General features: G+C 32.7%; 1 protein-coding gene across 3 annotated transcripts in view; it reads left to right on the top strand.

The window, feature by feature from the left end:
* Positions 1 to 19,582, top strand: part of LOC123238881 (aspartyl/asparaginyl beta-hydroxylase-like) — an 84,588-nt gene extending 65,006 nt beyond the window's left edge. For 2 of the 3 annotated variants that reach the window (XM_044666131.1, XM_044666141.1), the window contains 2 exons: positions 15,563 to 15,604; positions 18,929 to 19,582. In XM_044666131.1, coding sequence (XP_044522066.1) covers positions 15,563 to 15,604; positions 18,929 to 19,284 — 398 coding nt within the window. In that variant the 3' untranslated portion in view covers positions 19,285 to 19,582. Of the gene's footprint in view, positions 1 to 1,803; positions 2,065 to 15,562; positions 15,605 to 18,928 lie in introns of those variants that run through there. The other variant, XM_044666146.1, reaches the window with a different exon arrangement.
* Positions 19,583 to 20,461: the final 879 nt, after the last annotated feature.

Raw genomic sequence — 20,461 nt, forward strand, 5'->3', positions numbered from 1 at the left:
TATATATATATATATACATATATATATATATATATTACAATTTGGGTGTGTGTATATATATATATATATATTTACATACACACACCTGTTTTTGAATCTCTCCTTGCCAGAAAATGGTTTAATTTGAATGCTAACTTGTTGATTGCACATTGAGATTTAGTGCCTAGTGGACAGAGCACTGAAGTATAAGTTTATGGAGCTAAAAATATAGCTAAAACACATAGCCTGGCCCTAAAAGAAATTATAATCTATTGGGAAAGTTTCAGGTTCCATATAGAATTTGACTTCTTGCTTTTCGGGAAGAGATAGAAAAATACACTGAAGAAAGAAGATATGTAAGCTGAATAAGGAGAATTACATCAGGCCTGGGCACTTCCAGTTTGAAGAAAGAGAAAAAGTATCTTAGAAGAGATAGCATTTAGTTGTCTGATAAGACTAACTAACAATTGAGATTTGGTTGAGAGTTCAGGGAAAAGCGCAGAGAATAATGTAAGCTGAGAAATAGAGGTGACAATGCTGACTGTGTTTATGGGATGCAATTGAACTTGATTAGGGCATAGAGTATTTTGAAAGGGAATCATGTGTGACTTACTGATGATGAATACTTTAGGATTGTATTTTGACACATCTTAAATGCTAGTTCAAGAACTTTGGATTCAGTGGACAGCAGAGGAGCTATTAAAGATTTTTAGGCCTCAGAGAGACATGATCAGATCTGTATGTTAATTAGGAAGAAACTTTACTGCTAAAATTGAGAGAATGGAGAGATTGACAGCTCAATAAAACAGAGAGAAGTGAAGTAAATTGTGTATAATCGAACTTGACCAACATTATAACCATATTTCTCATATTAATTGTAGTTATTAATAATAATGTGGAGAAATCAATTAGTAAAGCCTGTAGTGCCTAGTTTGAGTTAGTTAGCGAGGTGAAAAAAATCTGAGATTCAGGTTTGCAATAGCTTTTATAGGTTAATGATCTGTTTTTTTTTTTTTTTTTACTTTAATGTGGTAGAAATTGGTGGAAAATATAGGAAAGAAGGTTGGAGAGCTAATTTATTTTAATTCCTTTTCTGCCTCTAATCCTGCAACTTCACAGTGATTATTTTAGACTTTTTTTTATTAATGATATTGATGATCATAATAGTGGAGGTTAATTGTGGAGACTAGTTTATTAAAAGTGCATTTATACTTGCTTTTAAACAAAAGTGAAAAAATAGGCCTGGTTAACTAAGTCTAGCTTTAGAGAGTCTAATGGGGAAAATTTTGAGGAAATAAATTTTATAGTTATCAGTGAATTCTTGTGGACAGGTCTTAAAATATTTATACACCCACTCACCTCTTGGTTATTTAACTGCAAGTGATCAACTTTGTAGATTATCTGTGACATATTTTAATGTCATTTTTTCTTGACATACAAACTATTAGTTGAAGCAATATCATTAGAGAAGTTAGTTTCTTGCAAAAATAACATTAAGGAAGTAAGTTAATGCATTCCAAAGCTAGCAAGAATAATTTTTTAGTTATTTTCAACTTTTTATTGCCATACCACTGACCTTCATTACTGCATGGAATTGAGAGTTAATTATATAGAGTTTTTTTCCTGTCTAAAATGTAGGGTTTATTCTGATACTTTCTGTTGCAGTCAGTACTTTCCTTTCCTAAATAACTTTTCTGTAAACACCTATGACCATGTACAAGATTCCTTTCTTTAAATCACATTTCTTCAATTTCTTTTTTTCCACCTAACTGCTCTCCTTTATTTTCTCTTTCTCTTTCTCTCTCTTCCTTTATTCTTGTGTAGGCCTGACCAAAGATGGCAGTAATGAAAATATTGATTCTCTTGAGGAAGTCCTTAATATTTTAGCAGAGGAAAGCTCTGATTGGTTTTATGGCTTCCTCTCCTTTCTCTATGATGTAATGACTCCTTTTGAAATACTAGAAGAAGAAGAGAGCGAAACTGCTGATGATGTTGATGGTACGTCACAGAATGAAGGGGTTCAGGGAAAAAAGACTTGTATTATTTTGGATTTACAGAACCAGTAACATTGATCAAAGTCATAAAATTATGGGCTTGTGCTAAACTTGAAGCAGCTCATTTCTTGCTCTATCAGGATTGAATTGCAGGGGGGACTTGGGCCTAATATTTGATTTTACTAAGAATAAAATCAACCATGTGACCTTCCTTCATTAGTTAATGGCTCTTTCATTAACTTTCTATTTTGTATTAGGAGAAGTAGCACTCCAAAATTGTTTTAACAATCTACAAAATAAATTTTAAAAATGGTATAGTTGGTTTCTGTATGATTTTGCTTTAATTTGTGCATTCTCCAGACTAAACGTGAAACATTAACTGTAGTATTTTTTTATTGTTAACACTTATTGCTTGTTTTTCTAACAGAATATTGAGATGATGGTAATGGTCTTGATGATAAAATATTCTGGCATGATCTTTAACATATAAAGGACATGCTTCTTTCTAGACATTGATCTTTAATATAATTATTATATATAAATTATAACAAAACAATTGATACAAATTTTTATTTATCAGAATTTACTTTAGATTAAGTAATTTCTACATTAAGTTAATATGAATTTTAATTAAAAGCTCTATATTGGTGCTTTTTGAAGTACTTTTCAAAGAAAAAATAACCATATAATCTTGCCATAGATTAGTTAAAACAAATTGTTTTATGTTTTATGGCATGCCAGTATGTTTCTGTCTATGAAAGCAAACTTTCATCTTAGTTTAAAGTAGCAAATTCACACCTATGATGTGTGGATATGGTTTCCTTTTTTTTTTTTCAAATTTTATGCAAGTGGGAAAATGTGAATTTGTATCTTATATAAATGTTGAAAATATTAAAATTATTCACTCACCTTAATATCTAATGTCTTTCTATTTCTTCCTATACTTAATATTTATCTACAAATATTGGCATAGAAATTCAAAGGCTTTTAAGTTATATATTAAAATAAGAGTCTAAAATCTTAGGAATAATTAGAATTTATTGTAGTGATGTGTCTTTGTGCAGGGGGACATTAAAAAAACAATTAGACTTTTCAGCGACTTTCTTGAAATCTTAATACCTATTAATCATTTCAAGTTACTATTTTTTCATGACAGAAGTAATGTAGTAAAAGCCACCAGATTTGTTAATTTTAAGCCTTTTAGTAAATGCCCTACAAGTTTTAATTCATAGAGGTTTAAATGAAATCATTATAATTTGGCATTTATCAGGGTGAACTTTCAAAGCTTATGAATTTTTAAATTTCAGAATAGTTCTCCTTAGACTTTTAAAGTATTAGTGTACATAATGAAATGGTTTGTGAATGAAATTGAAATTTTTTAATTTTTGAAATCTTGAAAATTTTAGTGTTTCTAGTTAATAAAACTATACTTTTCAGATATTTTAATTTAGCCATAAAGTCCATAACATGCCCATGTTATTCCAGTTGTGATTCTTATACTAAAATCTGAAGCTGTATTGGTTCTTTTTGCCATTCTCAATGGAAAAACGTCTTAATTAGACTCCTAAATGTAATGGTCCATAATTTATAAAATAAAGTAGAAGAGAGAGAGCAATCTCAAATTATGACCTCATTTATCAGATTTGCTTCCTACTTTAACATTTCCATTTTGTCTTGGTTTTTTTGTGTATCATATAATAATGTTCCTGGAGTTTTTCCTCACGTAGTTTGTTAATTATTAGTTAATAAAGTGACACTTAAAAATCCCTACAAAGAACTTAAACATGGTAATAGTTATAAAATGGTTTAATAATAGAAGTATTTATTATCTTCCACTTTTGTTAGGTAATTAATGTTTAGCAATTGAAGACTTATAATTTTGAAGGATATATGAAGGCTTATCAGAACTAAGGTTCCATCAGTACATATTATGGAGTTTTGTTTCAAGTTTTGCATTAATGCAGATATCTTTTTTCTTTTTTGAGTTTTTTTATTTCATTTAAAGATTGCTTCAAGCTTTCTTCACCACTTATTGTGGCTTTTAAATTTTAATTATGGTGACATTTTAATAATCCTGAAATCTAACCCTTGATTTCAAACTCACATATCTAATATTCATAAATTAATGTTTTTAATTTTAACTTAATTTTAAGTAACTATTATATCTAGGATAAAATTTAATTTTGAAAATATATACTGCTTGATAAACTTATGAATGGCAAATCATTTAATTTGTGGAATGGTAAACTTACAAATGCCTGTTAAATACATTAATATTTTTATTAGTGTTTGCTTGCCTTGCATTGATACTAATATGCAATTCATATGCAGAAAATAATTATACCTCATTTCTCTCCATGAAAAATATAATGGTGTAAATTATGTGAAGGGAAAAGGAATTTATCTGAACCCTGGATTTCTGTGGCTTCCTTCAACAGTGGGCATATATAGGGTTTTTTTTTTTTTGGGTGGGGTTGGGGTGGGCCAGGGATTGATCAGATAGGATGAGAATGAAAGATTATTTAAAATTTAAAGCGTTGATACTAAATATTTTGAAATTTATCAGAATCTTGTATTTTTACATCTTATGATTTTATATGTTTTCTTCAATTTCTTTAAATTATTCAAAAAGTTACATTTTGAAATTGATTATCTTAGTTTAATTTTATCACTAAAGATACTTGATAGAAACAAAGGATTTCACACTTGGGGATTAATAAAATAAAGATTCCATACGTTATGTAAGAAATGGAGAACAGTTAGAATTTTGAACTTTGCTAAATTAATTCTCTGCCTTATTTTGTTAGATTAAAATTCTTTTTATATAGTTTTTTGTAAATCCAATATATAATGCAATGATTTCCAAGCTAGCATCCTCTTTATATACTTAATGCTGATTGCCTGGTGTCAATGATGATTGAACAGTCCTGGCTAGAGTTGCCACAGTGAGTGTAATGCCTCTGTTCTCTGAATCCAGAATCTCTTCATCTGTGCTTCAACCTCCAGTGCTATCAGCCCTGGTATATGCTGTCTGTGGGTTTTGGGAAAAGGCTGTGTAGGGGAGCAAAGTATTTTCTATCCTGATTGAAGGTACTCTGGGACTCTTTTTTTTTTTTTTAATTTAAACATCCTTTTCACTAACAGGAATAACAGATATGGTGATGTGCTAAGGGAAGTCCTATGTTTTTCTTATTGATGCTGAAGAAGCTAAGTGGTAAAGTACATATTAAACTAGGCCTGGCATCAGGGAAACATGAGTTCAAATTTAGCCTTAGATACTTAGCTATGAGACCTTGGGCAAGTTATTTAACCTTTGTCCGTCTCAATTTCCTCCCAAGTAAAATGAGCATAATAAGAGCATCTATCTCTCAGGGTGGTTGTGAAGATTAGATGATAGGATCATTGTAAAGGACTTGTCACAGTGCCTGGCACATAATATGTGCTATATAAATGTTAGCTATTATTATTAATTATTAGCATGTTATAAAATTAGAAATGTATGTGGGCAGGAATGCATCTGAACTATATAGCAAAGAATACTGTGTTGTGAAACCCTGTTAGGATGAAGGACTGGAGGATTGGAGAAGATGTATCCCATCTGGGTTTACACCAACACAACTTCTTTTTAGCTATATTAAGAGGAAAAAAAAATAGACCAGAAAGGCATAGAGATGTGGTGACAGTGATACCTGACCACTGACCAAAAAGGCAAAATTACCCAATTCTTATTTTATTTCTGTTTTCTCTGACAAGAAGAATGAGCTTCATTTTGGAGGTACCAGAACAAAAATGTCCAAGAGTAATTGACATCCAAAATAATTAAGGAGATTGTAAGAGGGTAACCATTTGCCCTTAATGAGTCCCTGGCCCAAATTAACTACATCCTTAGGTCCTGAAAGAACTGCAAGATGTGATGACTGAACTGCTGATAGTGAAAGATATTCGAAAGATCATGGCCAATGAGAGATGTACCCCAGAGTTGGAGAAGAGCAGATATCTTGGTTTTCAAAAGAGAAAAGAGAAGAATTTGTTTACAATAGACCAGGGAGTAGAAAAATTCTAGAATGCATCCTTTTTAAAAAAGATGATTGGTATGCATCTAAAGTGATTTCAAATAGCTGGTTGGTGTCATCAAGAATAGGCCACTCTAAGTTAGCTTTACTACCTTTTTGGACAAGAGTACCAAATTATTAAGTGAAGGGGAATGCTATATGTAGTTTACCTTGATTTTAGTCAAATTTTAAATAAAATATCTCGTATTTTTCTTGTGGAGAAAAAGAGATTGGGATGAAATGATAATAAAATCATGTGAATTCAAAACTGGTCAAATGGCTAGACCAGCAAGAGAGATCTCTCCACCAGAGTCTCAGGGAATCTGTCCTTAACCCTATGCTTATTAATGTTTTTATCAGTGATTTGGATAGGGTGGGACATGGATAATATTTTCATTAGTTAGCAGATGGATGACACAAACCTGGAAGCATTAGATGACATACTGGGTGAAAAGTCAGAATCTAAATGGAAGTTCACCAACTACAACACTGGACCAAATTTAGTAAGATTAAATTAAAAGAATATAATTATGCTTGGTACAGAAAATCAGCTTAGTAGGCAGAAAGCAGAGGAGGCATGATGAGATAGTAGTTGTTCCGAGAAAGATTTTTGGGTTTTTAGGATCCACAAAATCAATATGATTCAGCATTCTAACAAGGAAGCCAAAGAAACTATTGTAATCTTTGACTACAGATGGAAAAGGCTTCTATGAATAGGAAGATGATTATACCATGTACTATGCTTTTGTCAGACTTCATCTGGAGTATTGTGTTTATTTCTGGACACCTTGGCCTAAGAGGAGAAGAGTCTAGGTTTTGGGTTTAGCCAGGCATAAATGGTGATAGAATCCAAGAAAAGGGGGAATAAAGGGTTAGTATTTAGAGTACAGTGTAATGTTGATCTCTGTAACTTTGAGGATGAGATTAGAGATTGAGGAAGTGAAGCCAGAGGATGAGAGAAGTGAGGGAGTCAAAGTCTTGTTGAAATAATGAGGATAAATAAGTTAAGGAAGAATGAGTTAGATTAGAGACAAAATGGAGTCATGATTAGATAATATTAGTTCAGAATTCTTGATCATGTAAATGTAATAATTTTGTGTGATTGTGAAATAAAAGTATGACTGTGAAGTATAGGAATTGAGGAGATAAGGTAACTTGGGGGTTAATTTGTTAGAGGGAAGATTAATGTGTATGTTGAATTCCTCTAGTATAAGGAAATCTGAGAGAAGTAAATGAATTTCTTGAGATAGGAGAGAGAGAATAGTGCTGAGGCTTCCACTAGGATTGGTTGATATATTTAGGTAGGGGAATTCTCAATTGCTAACTAATAGCATCAGAGGCAGAATCTGGGAGTGGCAATGAGAAATTAATTGTTTCCAGATCTCCCCTCTAGTTCACTGTTGAAAGGAGACTGGAAAAGGATGTTTAGGAATTCTGTGTTGAGATTTAGCCACAGTGCTCTTTGGACTTAAAGCTTTTTTGGCTTAGATTGGGACTGCCAGAGAGTGTGTTTCGTTGGCATTGAAGTAGGATTTTAGAGAATGTTTTATACTGTGTAGACTTAAGGACATTTGACTTGCTTTGAAGGTAAAACAAAAACACAAGGTATTTTCAATGTGCATCCTAGTATTTCCTAAGTTTTTTGGGTCACTTATTGTTTTACTAATATTATTCAGGAGGACAGATTATATAAGTAACATGAAAATCATTAGGGCTAGGTATTACTTTAACTAGATTTTGACAGTAATTTTCTCTATATTGGAATGTTAAGAACTTGTAATTTTTAAAAGTATGAATGCTCCTACCCATTTAGTTTGCAAAACCATCTACAAATCAATCTTAGAAATCACCTGAGCTACACAGAAATTAAGTGACTTGCCCATAACTAATAGGTAGTTTTAGATACTAAACTTGATCCCAGGGCTATCCTAAATATGGATCCAGCACACCATCATTTAGAGTGACCTCTCTTGATTATGTAAAGAGTGATTTTAATTTTATAGGTCATGTATTTTGAGGGATAGGAAGAGAGCAACCATCCTAGAGCTTTAGATATTCTAAAAACAGTTTGCCACAACAGTTCTACAAGAGAGCTACTAGAAAGAAGTATAAGACTGAAGTTTTCACTTTTAGCAAGCAAGTATGGAGACCAGGAAGAATTTCGTAGTGACCTACATAGAATGTGCAGCATTTCTATTTTTGCCAAAGCTAAGTACCAATATCTATTCTTAAAGTGCAGCCAGATTTCCCCTCTGAGAAGAGTTAACAAAAGAGGTGAAGGTAAATTCTCCTTTCTAGATTATTGGGGACAATGAGATTCTCAGTAAAAAATTGAATAAGGCCTTAGATGTAAAAACAAAGAAGGAAAGAGTTCAGGAAGGAAAGATAGCCCTAGTAGATACATGATTAAGAGATAGAAACAAACAGTTTTCAGAAGAATAAATGCATATGATCATTGACCATATGAAGAAAAATAATCTTAAATAACCAAAAGTAAAGTAAATCGAATCAAATTTAAGTCAAAACAACTTTGAGGTTTCATTTCATATTTGCCAAGTGCTTCACATAGTAGAGACTTTAAAGTATTTGTTAATCTAATAAATTTGCATGGTTGATAAAAAATACAAATAATTAAATGTTAGTCAATCCTTAGAAAGATGAGTATATTGTTACTAGAGCAGTAAAATGTCCACCTATTTTGGAAGATAGTTTAGAATTATGTTAGAAAAATAACTAAACTATTCATACCCTTTGACCCTTTTATTGGACATATACCTCAGGGGAAAGTCTCAGAAATATCAGTTATTTTTATAGCAGAAGATTTTGTAGGAGCAAAACCAAACTAAACCAAAACAATAAAAAAAAACAACCCCAGGAAACAATGAGTGCCTATCAATTGTCGATTGACAGAACAAACTATAATATTTAAATATAATGGAATGTTGCTGTTCTGTAAGAAGCAATGAATCTGAATTTGTGAAACCTTGTCTTAGCTGATATATATATATATATATGTTAATATATATATTAGACAGAATCAAGAGTATAGCATACACAGTGACTATAGTAATTTAAAGTTAAATAGCACAAAAAAATTAGAACTTAGATCATTGAAGTGACCAATTTTAATTTGAGAGGTATGATGATTCAGAGGTGATAGATTTATAAGTGTGCAATGAGCCATAGAATTTAAGTCATTTTTCAGTTGTGTCTGACTCTTCATGATTCCATTTAGAGTTATTTTGGCAGAGCTAATGGAGTAGTTTATCATTTTCTTCTCCAGTTCATTTTACAGATGAAGAAACTGAGGCAAATAGGGTTAAGTGACTTGTCCAGTCATACAATGTGTCAGAGTCTGGATTTTCACACTCATCTTCCATAGGATCTGGACTTTGTACAATATGACAGACTTTGAAATAGTATTCTAAAGCACTTTGCATACAGACCTTAAAACACTGTATATAATGATGATGGTGATGATGCTGTCTATAATAAAGGCTAGATAATAGTACCATTATGTGGATTTGAAACTAGGTGAATGACCAAACTCAAGGAATTTTAGTAAAGGAGTAAGTATTAAAGCTTTGCTTTCAACTTAGAAGGGTGACTATAATAGAGAATTCCAGAGGTCTTTACTAAGTCCCATGATGTTAAACAGAGTTTAATAGTGGCTTGAATAAAGGCATAAATCACTTATCAAATTTGTGCGTTACCCAAACCTGGGGGAAGGATAGAATTGCAGGATTCAGAAAAATCGACAGGCTAGAAAATTGGGCCAAATATAGTAATATGAAACTTATTAGGGTTAAATGTAAAGTATTACATTTAGGTTTAAAAAAATCAACTTCATAAGTATTAGAAGATAGGGATTGTTTAGCTAGATAGCAGATTTCCTGAAAATGGTCTGAGGGCTTTAGTAGACTTTTAAGTTTTGTATCAGTTATCAGTGTGAAATTGTAGCCAAGAAAGTCATTTAAGCAGTTTAAACTGTACTTGGAATGGGATATTTTTTCAGATCTGTCCTGTCTGAAAGTGTCTGGAGTTTTACGTTCAATTCCTATTGCTACAATTTGTCAAGGACATTGATAAACTAGAAAGTGTCTTAAAGAGGGTGATTTAAAGATGTTGAAAGGCCCCAAGATAATGTCCATAGTGGATAGGGATTAATTGAAAGAATTGGAAATGGTTAGTACTAGAGAAGGGAATTTTTGGAGGATGGGGGACCATTGAAGCTATCTTTTAAGTATATGAAACATCCTGCTTGGAAGAAGAATTAGAGTTGTTCTGTTCATCCTTTGGAGCAGAAACAGGGACACTGGACTTGATTTTTTTTATCTTTCCTTCATTCTGGTAGGCAAATGCAGAACTGATTATTTGGAAGAAACTCCTATTTATGTATCAATAAATAAAGGCTAGATTTTAAATCCTAATCCTGGTTCTTAATTATTTTGATTGATAGTTAATGGAAAGAGTTTGAGGTTTTTTTGTTTTTAGCCCCATAGGAGGTAATAAGAACTTGTACTATAATTTAGTTAATATTATTTAAGAACTTGTAATTAAAACAACAAATTCAAACTTTGGTTGCCCCCCTACTTTTATTTTTGCCACTTATTTTTGCTTGTCCATTTATTTCATTTAGACTTTTCAATGATGTAACCCTTTCATTTATATATTTTTGAAAAGAGTTTATCTTAGTTCATTTTTGTCATTTGTAAAAATGGGCAGTTTAGATTATTTGAAAGGTATTTTCCAGTCCTAAAATTCTATTATTACTTATATAATACCCTATGAGAAATGTGACTTAAGGTCTCCCTCTCTTGGCATAGAGTAGAATTACAACTGTTCTAACAACTAGGTCTTTCTAATTCCATAACTAAATAGGGGAAAACAAGCTCCTTTTTATCATTCTGTTTTTAAACTTAGTTTTTAATTATGCATTTTGGTGAAAGATATAGGCTTTAAGGAATACGTTTATAACCTTAGCTGAAGGGAAAATTTTAATGTCTTTATATTTACATACTGAAATTCAAGACTATTTTAAAGTGTTTTTTTTTTTAAGGGGAAAAAAAGCAACAACTTAATTTTTGTTCTGAAATGACATGTATGATGTGAGAAGAGAGAAGATAAGAGATGCTGCTGTTGTCCATTGTTATGGCATCATCAGTGGTTGAGAGAAAAGATTATTTTTCCTCTTCCAACTTCAATTAATTTTTGTCTTGCACTAAAATTTAGTGAGAGCCTTTTATATGCAGAGCATTATATTTGGGGTAGGGATGGTTTACAGAAGTAATGGAAGAACCTCAGAACAAAAAAATTGTCTCAGAACAAAAAATGTTTACGGTGATACAGAAGAAAGAGATATAGACAAACATAAATGACACAAATATATTAAGCCTTATTTGGGGGAAAATTTTTTTAAAAAATGGAAATAGTAAAAATTTTAAGGAAGGCATTAAAAAGAGTATCTTTCATTATAGATATGTCCAATAGTTTAATATCAGTTTAACATTTATGATGTATAATTTGTAGCATGGAGAATAGAGATGGAAAAGCCTGTTTGGAGACTTCTTTATAAACCGTTGCTCAGGTTAGTGAGAAGAGTGCCAGGAAATGAATATTGAAGGAAATTTCATATATGGTTGATAACTTTACATTTAAGGAGTGAAGGAGACTTAAGATTAAAAAAACAAAAACAAAACCTGGAAATTATAATGACCTTGGTGATTTTTGAAAGAACAGTTTTAAAAGAATGTTAAAAGTGGGAGCCAGATTTCAAAGGGTTAAGGAGAGAGGGTGAGAAGAACAAATAGAATGTCTTAACAGGGAGTTTGACTGTGAAGGGTTGTAGATAGATAGAATTCAGTTATAGGTGAAGTAAAAGAGTCAAGGGAATGCATTTTAGAACTCTTTAGAGAGCTCAGGAGATTGTAGTATGTATACAAGTGGGAAGGAGCCAATGATGATTAGAAGTCATTTAATGATTTAAAAAGTAGAAGAGAATAGAAAGGACGTGATTCCTGTATCAGGGAGTTGGATTAAAGGTACTGATGGAGGTTCCAGTTTTAGCAAGGAGTTAAGAGTAACTTTTCTTCTAAGGTTGAAGTAAGGAGGAAGCAGATACTACTACCATATTTTGAAGAAAAGAAAAAGGAACACTGCTAATTTGCTTTGTTGACCTCCTTTTCCATTTTAGGATGTGAAAGTAAACCAGTCCCACCTTTTTATAAATACAAGTTCCTAATTAGTGGAGTACAAATCAGTGATTTCATACTGCACCATATAATGAAGTTTGTTTTTGGGACCTGCATTTAAGGTTCCTGGCAGATTATGGATCCTATGTAGCAGATAATGTATGGGAGAGTCACTGCTGATAAAAACTCTCTTCTTCTTCCTTCTTAAGGCCAGCAGTCTTGACCTTTTCCCATTTCCCAGAAGACTGCCAATGCAGTGTTTTCTAACTAGCTGGATTATAGTTAGTCCAATCCTTTCCTTCAGTGCCCCAAAGAACAGTGATTAGCAACTAGGTACTGAAATAAGTGAGTTACTTGTCCTAGATTGATGGTAGTCTAGGAAAGTATGTTGCTCTGTCTGTAACAGGCTGTGGGCCGGTCTGGTAGGTCCACCATTTGATTGTCTGTTAAAACACAATCTGACTGCTATTTGGGTTTATGAAAAGAATATGGATTTATTACAAAGTTTCAAAACAGGGAAAGGAAGGATGGCCAGAGTATTTCCATAATCACTAGGTTTCTAACACCTCCCTCCAATCTAGGGCTCTCATGAAACCCTCTTCTGTTTTTTGATACTCTAATCTACTCTGACTGTCTTGGACCCCCAAATCCTATCCTAGTTTCCTGACTATTGGCCCCCCAATATAATTGGTTGACTTGATTGTAGTTCAGTTGGATAGATAGGTTGGATAGGGTGAAGGAATTGGCAAAGTCACCCTAGTGGGTCCAGCCAAAGATGGCTAAGCCTTAGTTCAGACAGACAGATCACTCGGCTCAGGTTGGCTTCTTCTCTCTAAAAGATGAACTATATCAGGGGCAGCTGGGTGGCTCAGTGGATTGAGAGCCAGGCCTAGAGACTGGAGGTCCTAGGTTCAAGTCCGGCCTCGGACACTTCCAGCTGTGTGACCTTGGGCAAGTCACTTGACCCCTATCGCCCACTCTTACCACTCCTGGGCTAAGGACGGTCCCTAGCCCGGATGAAAAAGGAGGAGGGTTGGGCGTGGGGCTAGCAACCCCACCCTGTAAAAACTACATCTGCTAAAGAAACTACAACCTAAAGTAGGGGCAGCTGGGCTAGCTCAGTGGATTGAGAGCCAGGCCTAGAGACGAAAGGTCCTAGGTTCAAATCCGGGCTCAGACACTTCCCAGCTGGGTGACCCTGAGCGACCCATTGCCTACTGGTTGTGGCCCTATGCTCCTAGAATGGAGTCCCAGGATAAAAAAACAAAACAAAACAAAAAAAAACTGGAACACAGGAATCCTGACAAGGAGATAGGAGAAATCTGGGTGGATCTGGTCTCTCCCTCGGAGACAGGATGGTCTCAGGAACAGGCCTAATGGCTTGCAACAGAAAGTCCGTTAACCCAGGCAGGAGGTGATCCCTCTAAACTCCAGAAGGGACAGGAACACTCCAGGATTTAAGAAGATGCAGAGAGCCTTCCAACTCTTAAATCTCCAACTCCTTAAATCCTTTCCTTAAATTCCTTGGAACCTTTCCTTTTCCTTTCCTTGCGTGAACCAATCCAGCTATGCAGAGTAAATCACAAACCTCTACAAAAGCTTTTTCACTTGCTTTTTGACCTTTTCAGTACATCACTTTAGGTAATGTGGATCTAAGGTGTAGCACATTCATTGAATCTGGTTTAGAATTTGAAAGTAAGAAGTGAAGTGATAGAACAGAACAAACATTGTAATCAAAGTATTGGCCTTGACCCTTACTCCAGCCTCAGTTTCTTTTGCAAAGCAACAGATTCTTTACTTGAAATTCTTGTAAGGATCAAATGAGATTATATAAAGCCATTTTATAAAGTATAAAATTCTATAACTTTGTATACTATTGCATTTTGGGTACCAAGTGAGAGGGATAGATCTGATTAGTGGAGTATCACGGAATCAGCATTTCCCAGTTGAAAAGAATCTGAAGAGATCTGTATCAAATCCAAAGGAATATGTACATCGTATGAAGAGTGCTGAGAGGTAGAGGCATTTATGGAATGGCATCTTAATGTCATGATAAGGATAGTTGTCAATGGGGAACTGCTCTGGACCCAGGAAGGCCAGGTTTCAAGCTTCACCCCCTGACACCTATGGGCTGAGTGATCTTTGATTAGTCATTCCTTGGTACTCTAAGCCAGTGATGGGCAAACTTTAAAGATTGGACCAAAGGAAAGGAAATGCTCATCTGACAGTCTGTTTCTAAGGCAACTCCTTGGAAGTTTCATTGTATTGTATCCTCATTGTATTCGTCAGATTAGGAATAATGTCCCCCAGCCGGATAGAACATTTCAGGGGTCACTTCTGGCCCGTGGGCTGTAGTTTGCCCATCACTGCTCTAAGCAATTCTTTGTCTTTTAAGTTGCAGAGAAGATACCGACCTGCATTCATAGAGAAAAATTCCTTACCTAGAGGTTTCCTGTGCCAGTGAAATCATAGGCTCAGTCCCTATTCCTTTTTCCTCACACCCAAGCCAGTCTCAGGAGAAGAAATTCAGAGACCTCACACAATTTTTTTGGATAACAAAGTCAGAACAATATTTACATATATATAGGAGAGTCTTATTAAGGAAGGAAATAAGAGCATGGTATAGGGAATAGTACTCTATCTTGGGAAAAAGTAATATTTAGGTTCAAGTTCTGCTGCTGACTCATTCTGTCTATGTGACTTCAGGCAAATTGCTTAAATCTTTCAGTTCTCTTGGCATCTCTCTTGACTCTTAACTATAGCTTACCCATTGTAGCAGTGAAGAGAGTTTCTGTTCCTGGAGGTTACTAACACCAATGATATAGGACCGGTGAATTTTGTTGTCATAAGTGAAGCAATCACTCTTGAAAAATTTTGTCATAGCAATTGCCTTGTGTTTTCTAGAAATCAGTCTGTGAGGCAAAGTGTGGGGAGCTGTTGTTCAACCATTTCCTTTTTATCCACCAAGCCTTTTCTGTATAAAGGAGTTTAGGCCCTCTTCTGGCATGCACACTAACTGTCAAAATGACTTACTTATAATAAGTTGTTTCTGTTGGCTCCCAGGTTAGTGGTCACTTGAAGATCTTATTAATAAAATGATAAGAGCCTTCTCTCATTTTATAAGTGACACTATGGTATTTTCCTATTAATAAATTAATAAAGATTCCTTAAATATTTTAGAAATGGTAAGTATGTATATAAAATTTTAAAATAAGAAACAAAGTGGTGAATTTTATATTAGAATGACTGCAAGATTAATTGTAGCAACATTATAAATTATTAGTGTTCATTAATTTCCATAAAAATGTATTCCTATAATCTCTCTTCATCTTGTGAACACCAACAGAGGAACCAGGTGGGGTAGCCAGGAGAAAAGCTAAGGCCAAAGGTATTTCCTATTTTTTTGATTTAGCTTTGTGCATATGATGATGAATTTTATGTTTTAAGTGCATGAGTTTTGCAAGGTGGATTTTGTACATGCAGCTACTAATGTTAGATGGTTTCAAAAAATTAGTTTAAAGGATTTGTGAAATACTTAAATTATAACTAGTGTTCTTAGGACTTCAATAATTGGGTTAATGACAGGTTTATGAATTGTCATTTTCAAGTTAAATTCCATATATTCAAAATTTTATAATGGGCATATGTCTGAATATTTTTATTTAAATCTGTGTTGCACAGAAGACATTCTTTAGTGATTTGATTTGATTTTCTAAAGAGTTCAGTTATGCCTTTGTTCTTCCATTGTTTATCATAAGAACAGCTTTATTTGGAATTTTGTTAGTCAAAAATGTCTTTGAAAAATGCATGGTTTTCTTTACAATGTTCATAATTTGTAACATTGTAAGACCTTTAAGTGTCTTCTTAAATATGAATATTTAATATTTAGTTCATAATATACATGCTTAATCTTTTAAAATTAGTTTCCAAAATAGCTCAGTTTTCTGACTATAACAGCAGCAGAATTTATTGTATTGAATTATGGTTTGCTTATGGGATTTCTTACACACCTAAAACTTTGTAATCTTTTGTGCTTTTGCATGTGTTTTATATTCATTATTACAGTCTGTCCTAATATCCTTAATATAATACTTGTATTAATGCAATACTTAAGTATTCTTAATATATTACTTGACATGGTTTGAAGAGCCTGAAAATTTTAAATATTTTGTGAATGTCATTGGTGATTTTGGAGAGGTGATGGTTGTGAATTATGTGTATTCATTTAAAGAATGTTCAAATAGATTCATTATTTATCTCATAGGGAAAATTAGAAAAATACCCTACTTCTCAAAAAATAAGCAACATACTAAAACATGTTAAGTAGAATCCAATTAACTAGAATTATTACTTTATTATCTTCTTACTTTATCCAGGATATAATAGCAAATGTGTGTTTGTGTATGTGTTTATGTGTACACACACATTTTAAGTTTTACAAAGCCCTTTAAGTTCATTTTCTTACTTGATATTCACAACAAACCTGTCTAAGCGCTATTATTATTATTATTGTTTTGTAGATGAAGAAACTAAAGCTAAAGCTTAGATGATTTAATTGACTTGTTCAGTCATATAGTGACTAGATATCTGAGGCAAGAATAAATCTTCCAGATTCTACCTCCAGCACCCTATTCACTTTACTGTACTCCCTTATTGAGATACAAATGATTAAAAAAAGAAAGCTGGTTTCAGGTTTAATTAAAAAAAATCATCTTCAGCATATCCTGACTTGGGTACACATTGTACTCAAATCTTATTGTGTCTTCTTTATATTTAGGTCACTGAATGATACGTCGTTCTCTGTTACTTTTGATATTCTGAGAGTTGATTAATTGTACTTTAAGATATGGAGTCATCAAAGAAAGATCAAATTATATTCTCTCAATTTGCTAGGGCACGAAAGCATACTAATATTTGAATAAAAATTTCAGTGCCAAATGTTATTCTTAGAATTCAACTAATTAGAATAGGCTTTTATCTGGGGGCAGTTAGGTGGCTTAGTAGGTTGAGAGCCAGGTCTAGAGATGGGAGTTTCTGGGTTCAAATCTGGCCTTAGACACTTCCTAGTTATGACCCTGTGCAAGTCACTTAATTCGTATTGCCTAAACTGTACTGCTCTTCTGCTGTGGAACCTATATACAGTATTGATTCTAAGACAGAAGCTGAGTTAAAAAAAACAAAACAAAACTAGCCCATTCTCTGAGCTTTCTAGTGAATCATGACATCTATAAGAATAACTTTAAAGTTTCATATTGGGTTTCATGAAAGCAGCCTTCTTTCTAAAAGAATGACATTCTCCTACTTGAGTTTTTATTTATTTATTTATTTATTTAGAGAAAACATTAGAACCTCTTAAGATGTATAGAATTGGTAAAATCTTACAGGTATTTTACATGTTGTCTAAATACTATTTCCTACTATAAGATTATTTTATTCAGAAGTTTATGACATATACATCCTTAATCTCATGTGAAATTGTTAACTTCCAAATCATAGATCCGTTAAAGGATTACTAATATAAACAATAACCCATATAACAAATATGTTTTTTCCTTTTATACATGCCTTCTCTTTCTAGTATGGATAATTAAGTATTGAGTGTGAAATATACTTAAGAGAACTCTGTCACTCGTCTTTTTTTTTTATGTGTAATATAAGTTATAGGAGTCTACAGTATGTGACAAAATATTTTGGGGTCCTTTAGAAGAAGGAATCTGTGAAATAAAAATTCAGTTCAGCAAACATTAAGCATTAAAACACTATTCTAAGTACAGGGGATACAAAATCAAATTAATAAAAGTGGACATTTATATTGTACTTTTATGATTACAAAGTGCTTTGCATACATTATCCCACTTAGTCCTCAGATTTACTTGTGAGATATATAATGCAGATAGTGTCTCTTTTTTCATAATTGTGGATAGAGGTAAAATGACTTGCCTAATTTTACCCAGCTAGAGAGGGACAGAGCTAGATTTTGGGCTACAAATCTGTAGCTTTTCCTACTATAAAAAAAGGAAATATTAATTATGAAAGAAGAATAAGTGTTAAAAAGCTATCCCTTGCTATATAAAAATAGGTATTTTAACAAGAAGATAAAATTTATCTCATTGATAGTATTTCCTTAATTACCCCAATACCTGAGGACAGGAATACTCATCTTCCTGAATTCAAATCTCAGCTCAGACACTTACCCCTGTTTGTCCTAGTTTCCTTATCTCTAAAACAAACTGGAGAAGGAAATGGCAAACAACTCCAATATCTTTTCCAAGGAAACTTCAAATGGCATCATAAAGAGTGAGACATGACTAAAATGACCAACAACAAACTGCCCAACCCCCAAATACCAGTACTTATGTGAAACTTCAAATGTTCATTAATATTAATTTCATTCAATGTGCACATGGTTTGATTAATTTATTAATTTTGCATGCTGGTTGTTTTTAAAGCACACATATAATTTATTCTTGAAAATCATAATTTTTTCCCTTTTAATAAAAGCAATTTAAAGAATTTGTTTATAGAAACTAATCTGGCTGCAACTAATTTTAGTTGTTTTAAAAGAGAAAAAGAAAGGATATTTACCTACATAATCAACTAAAAGCAACTTTGTGTTGGATGCTTCATGCAAGAAAAAAGGCAAATATGTTCAGGACTTCTGCAAATTAAATAATGCAAATAATTTTTTCTTTTGATTGAAAAACCCTAAAAGTGAAAGAAGTAATTAAAGAAGAGCTTAAGAAGGTGAAGGAGAAACCAGAGTCAAAGAAAGAAAATAAGAGTGAAGATAAAAAGAAAGGGAAGAAGGAAAAAGATGACCGGAAGGATAAGTTTGCTGCTGATTCAGATAAATCCAAAAAAGAATCTTCAAAGGGCAAAAAAAATAGGGAAAAAGAGAAAATATTACCAGAGAAAAGTACCAAAGACAAAGATATAAAAAGATCAGTAAGTGGAAAGGATGCTTCTACTAAAATGACATCTAGACACAAGGAAGAGAAAAAAGTAGATAAAAATCCTTCTAAGCTTGGAAGCTTAGCAAAAAGTTATGACCCTAAAAAAAAGAACTAAGTCTTCATTACTTCCATCAGCATGGAATGTTAAATGATGTACCATTAATTATTAGTTGTTAAATTATTAAATGATACTGTTAATTTTCAACTTCTGAAACCCACTTCTCTGATCCTAGTTTGTAATAGCTACTTAAATCTTTCTGTATTTACAAGTATGTATGCTTGTAAACAAAAAATCTACTGACTCCACAATGAATTTATTTTAAAAATTTGTTTGCAATATTGAAAACTTGACTGATTTAATAATTTCTTTCATTAATTTAATTTGCTTTCTGTGTATTGAAGTATTTTTTCAAGGGGTGTTTAGAAATATATTTAAATTATGCTCAGAAATGGAAATGATTATAACAATCATAACAATTATGTAATATTCACATTTTTAAACATATCATTGTTTCTGTTATGTACACAGAATGTCTATGACTCAATCATATGTAATATCATACTTAAACCTCTTCACTATAATATATTATAAGTTACTTTGGGAGTCATTTGTCATCTTTGTATTACAATGCCTAGCTTGTAGAAGGTGCTTAAATTGAATTAAACTGGAAGGTAAGTATGTAGGTATCTATGCTAGGATATGCATATGTGAATATAGTTACACCATTGTCTTACATGAACTTCTTGCTACCAGTAGAATGGAAGCTCAGTGAGGGCAGGGGCTGTTTCATTTTTGTTTCTATCATTAGCACCTAATAAAGTATCTTCCATGTAGTAGATAAATAATAAAACCTGATTGGATTTTTGTAATGTAACATTGTGAAAAGCTTCATTATATGAAATTTTCACCTTACTGAGGTGATAATCACTAAGCTCAGTCTAATTTCTAGATCTGCATCTTTATGTTTGGTATACATGTATATTTTACTGCTAAAAGTCAAGCATCTAGAAATTCAGTTTATGCAAATTCTGTCTGATAAATCTAGAATAACAGTATAAAACTTCCATCAATTCCTAAGCAAAGTTCTTCTAAAATGGGTGCTTAATAACTAACATATATCAGTAGGATTTTTAAAGGATTTATTTATATTCTTAAATCAGATGGTGACTTGTTTACTGTTGACAAAATATATAGACTAAAGGAAATTCTAAAGAGGGGGGTGTATAAATGGTAATTTTTCTACCATATTGTAATTTTTAACCTAGTCTTATCAGAAGTAAGGGAATTTCGT

The sequence above is a fragment of the Gracilinanus agilis genome, chromosome 1, assembly GCF_016433145.1.
Source record: "Gracilinanus agilis isolate LMUSP501 chromosome 1, AgileGrace, whole genome shotgun sequence".
NCBI classification, from domain to species: Eukaryota; Metazoa; Chordata; class Mammalia; order Didelphimorphia; family Didelphidae; genus Gracilinanus; species Gracilinanus agilis.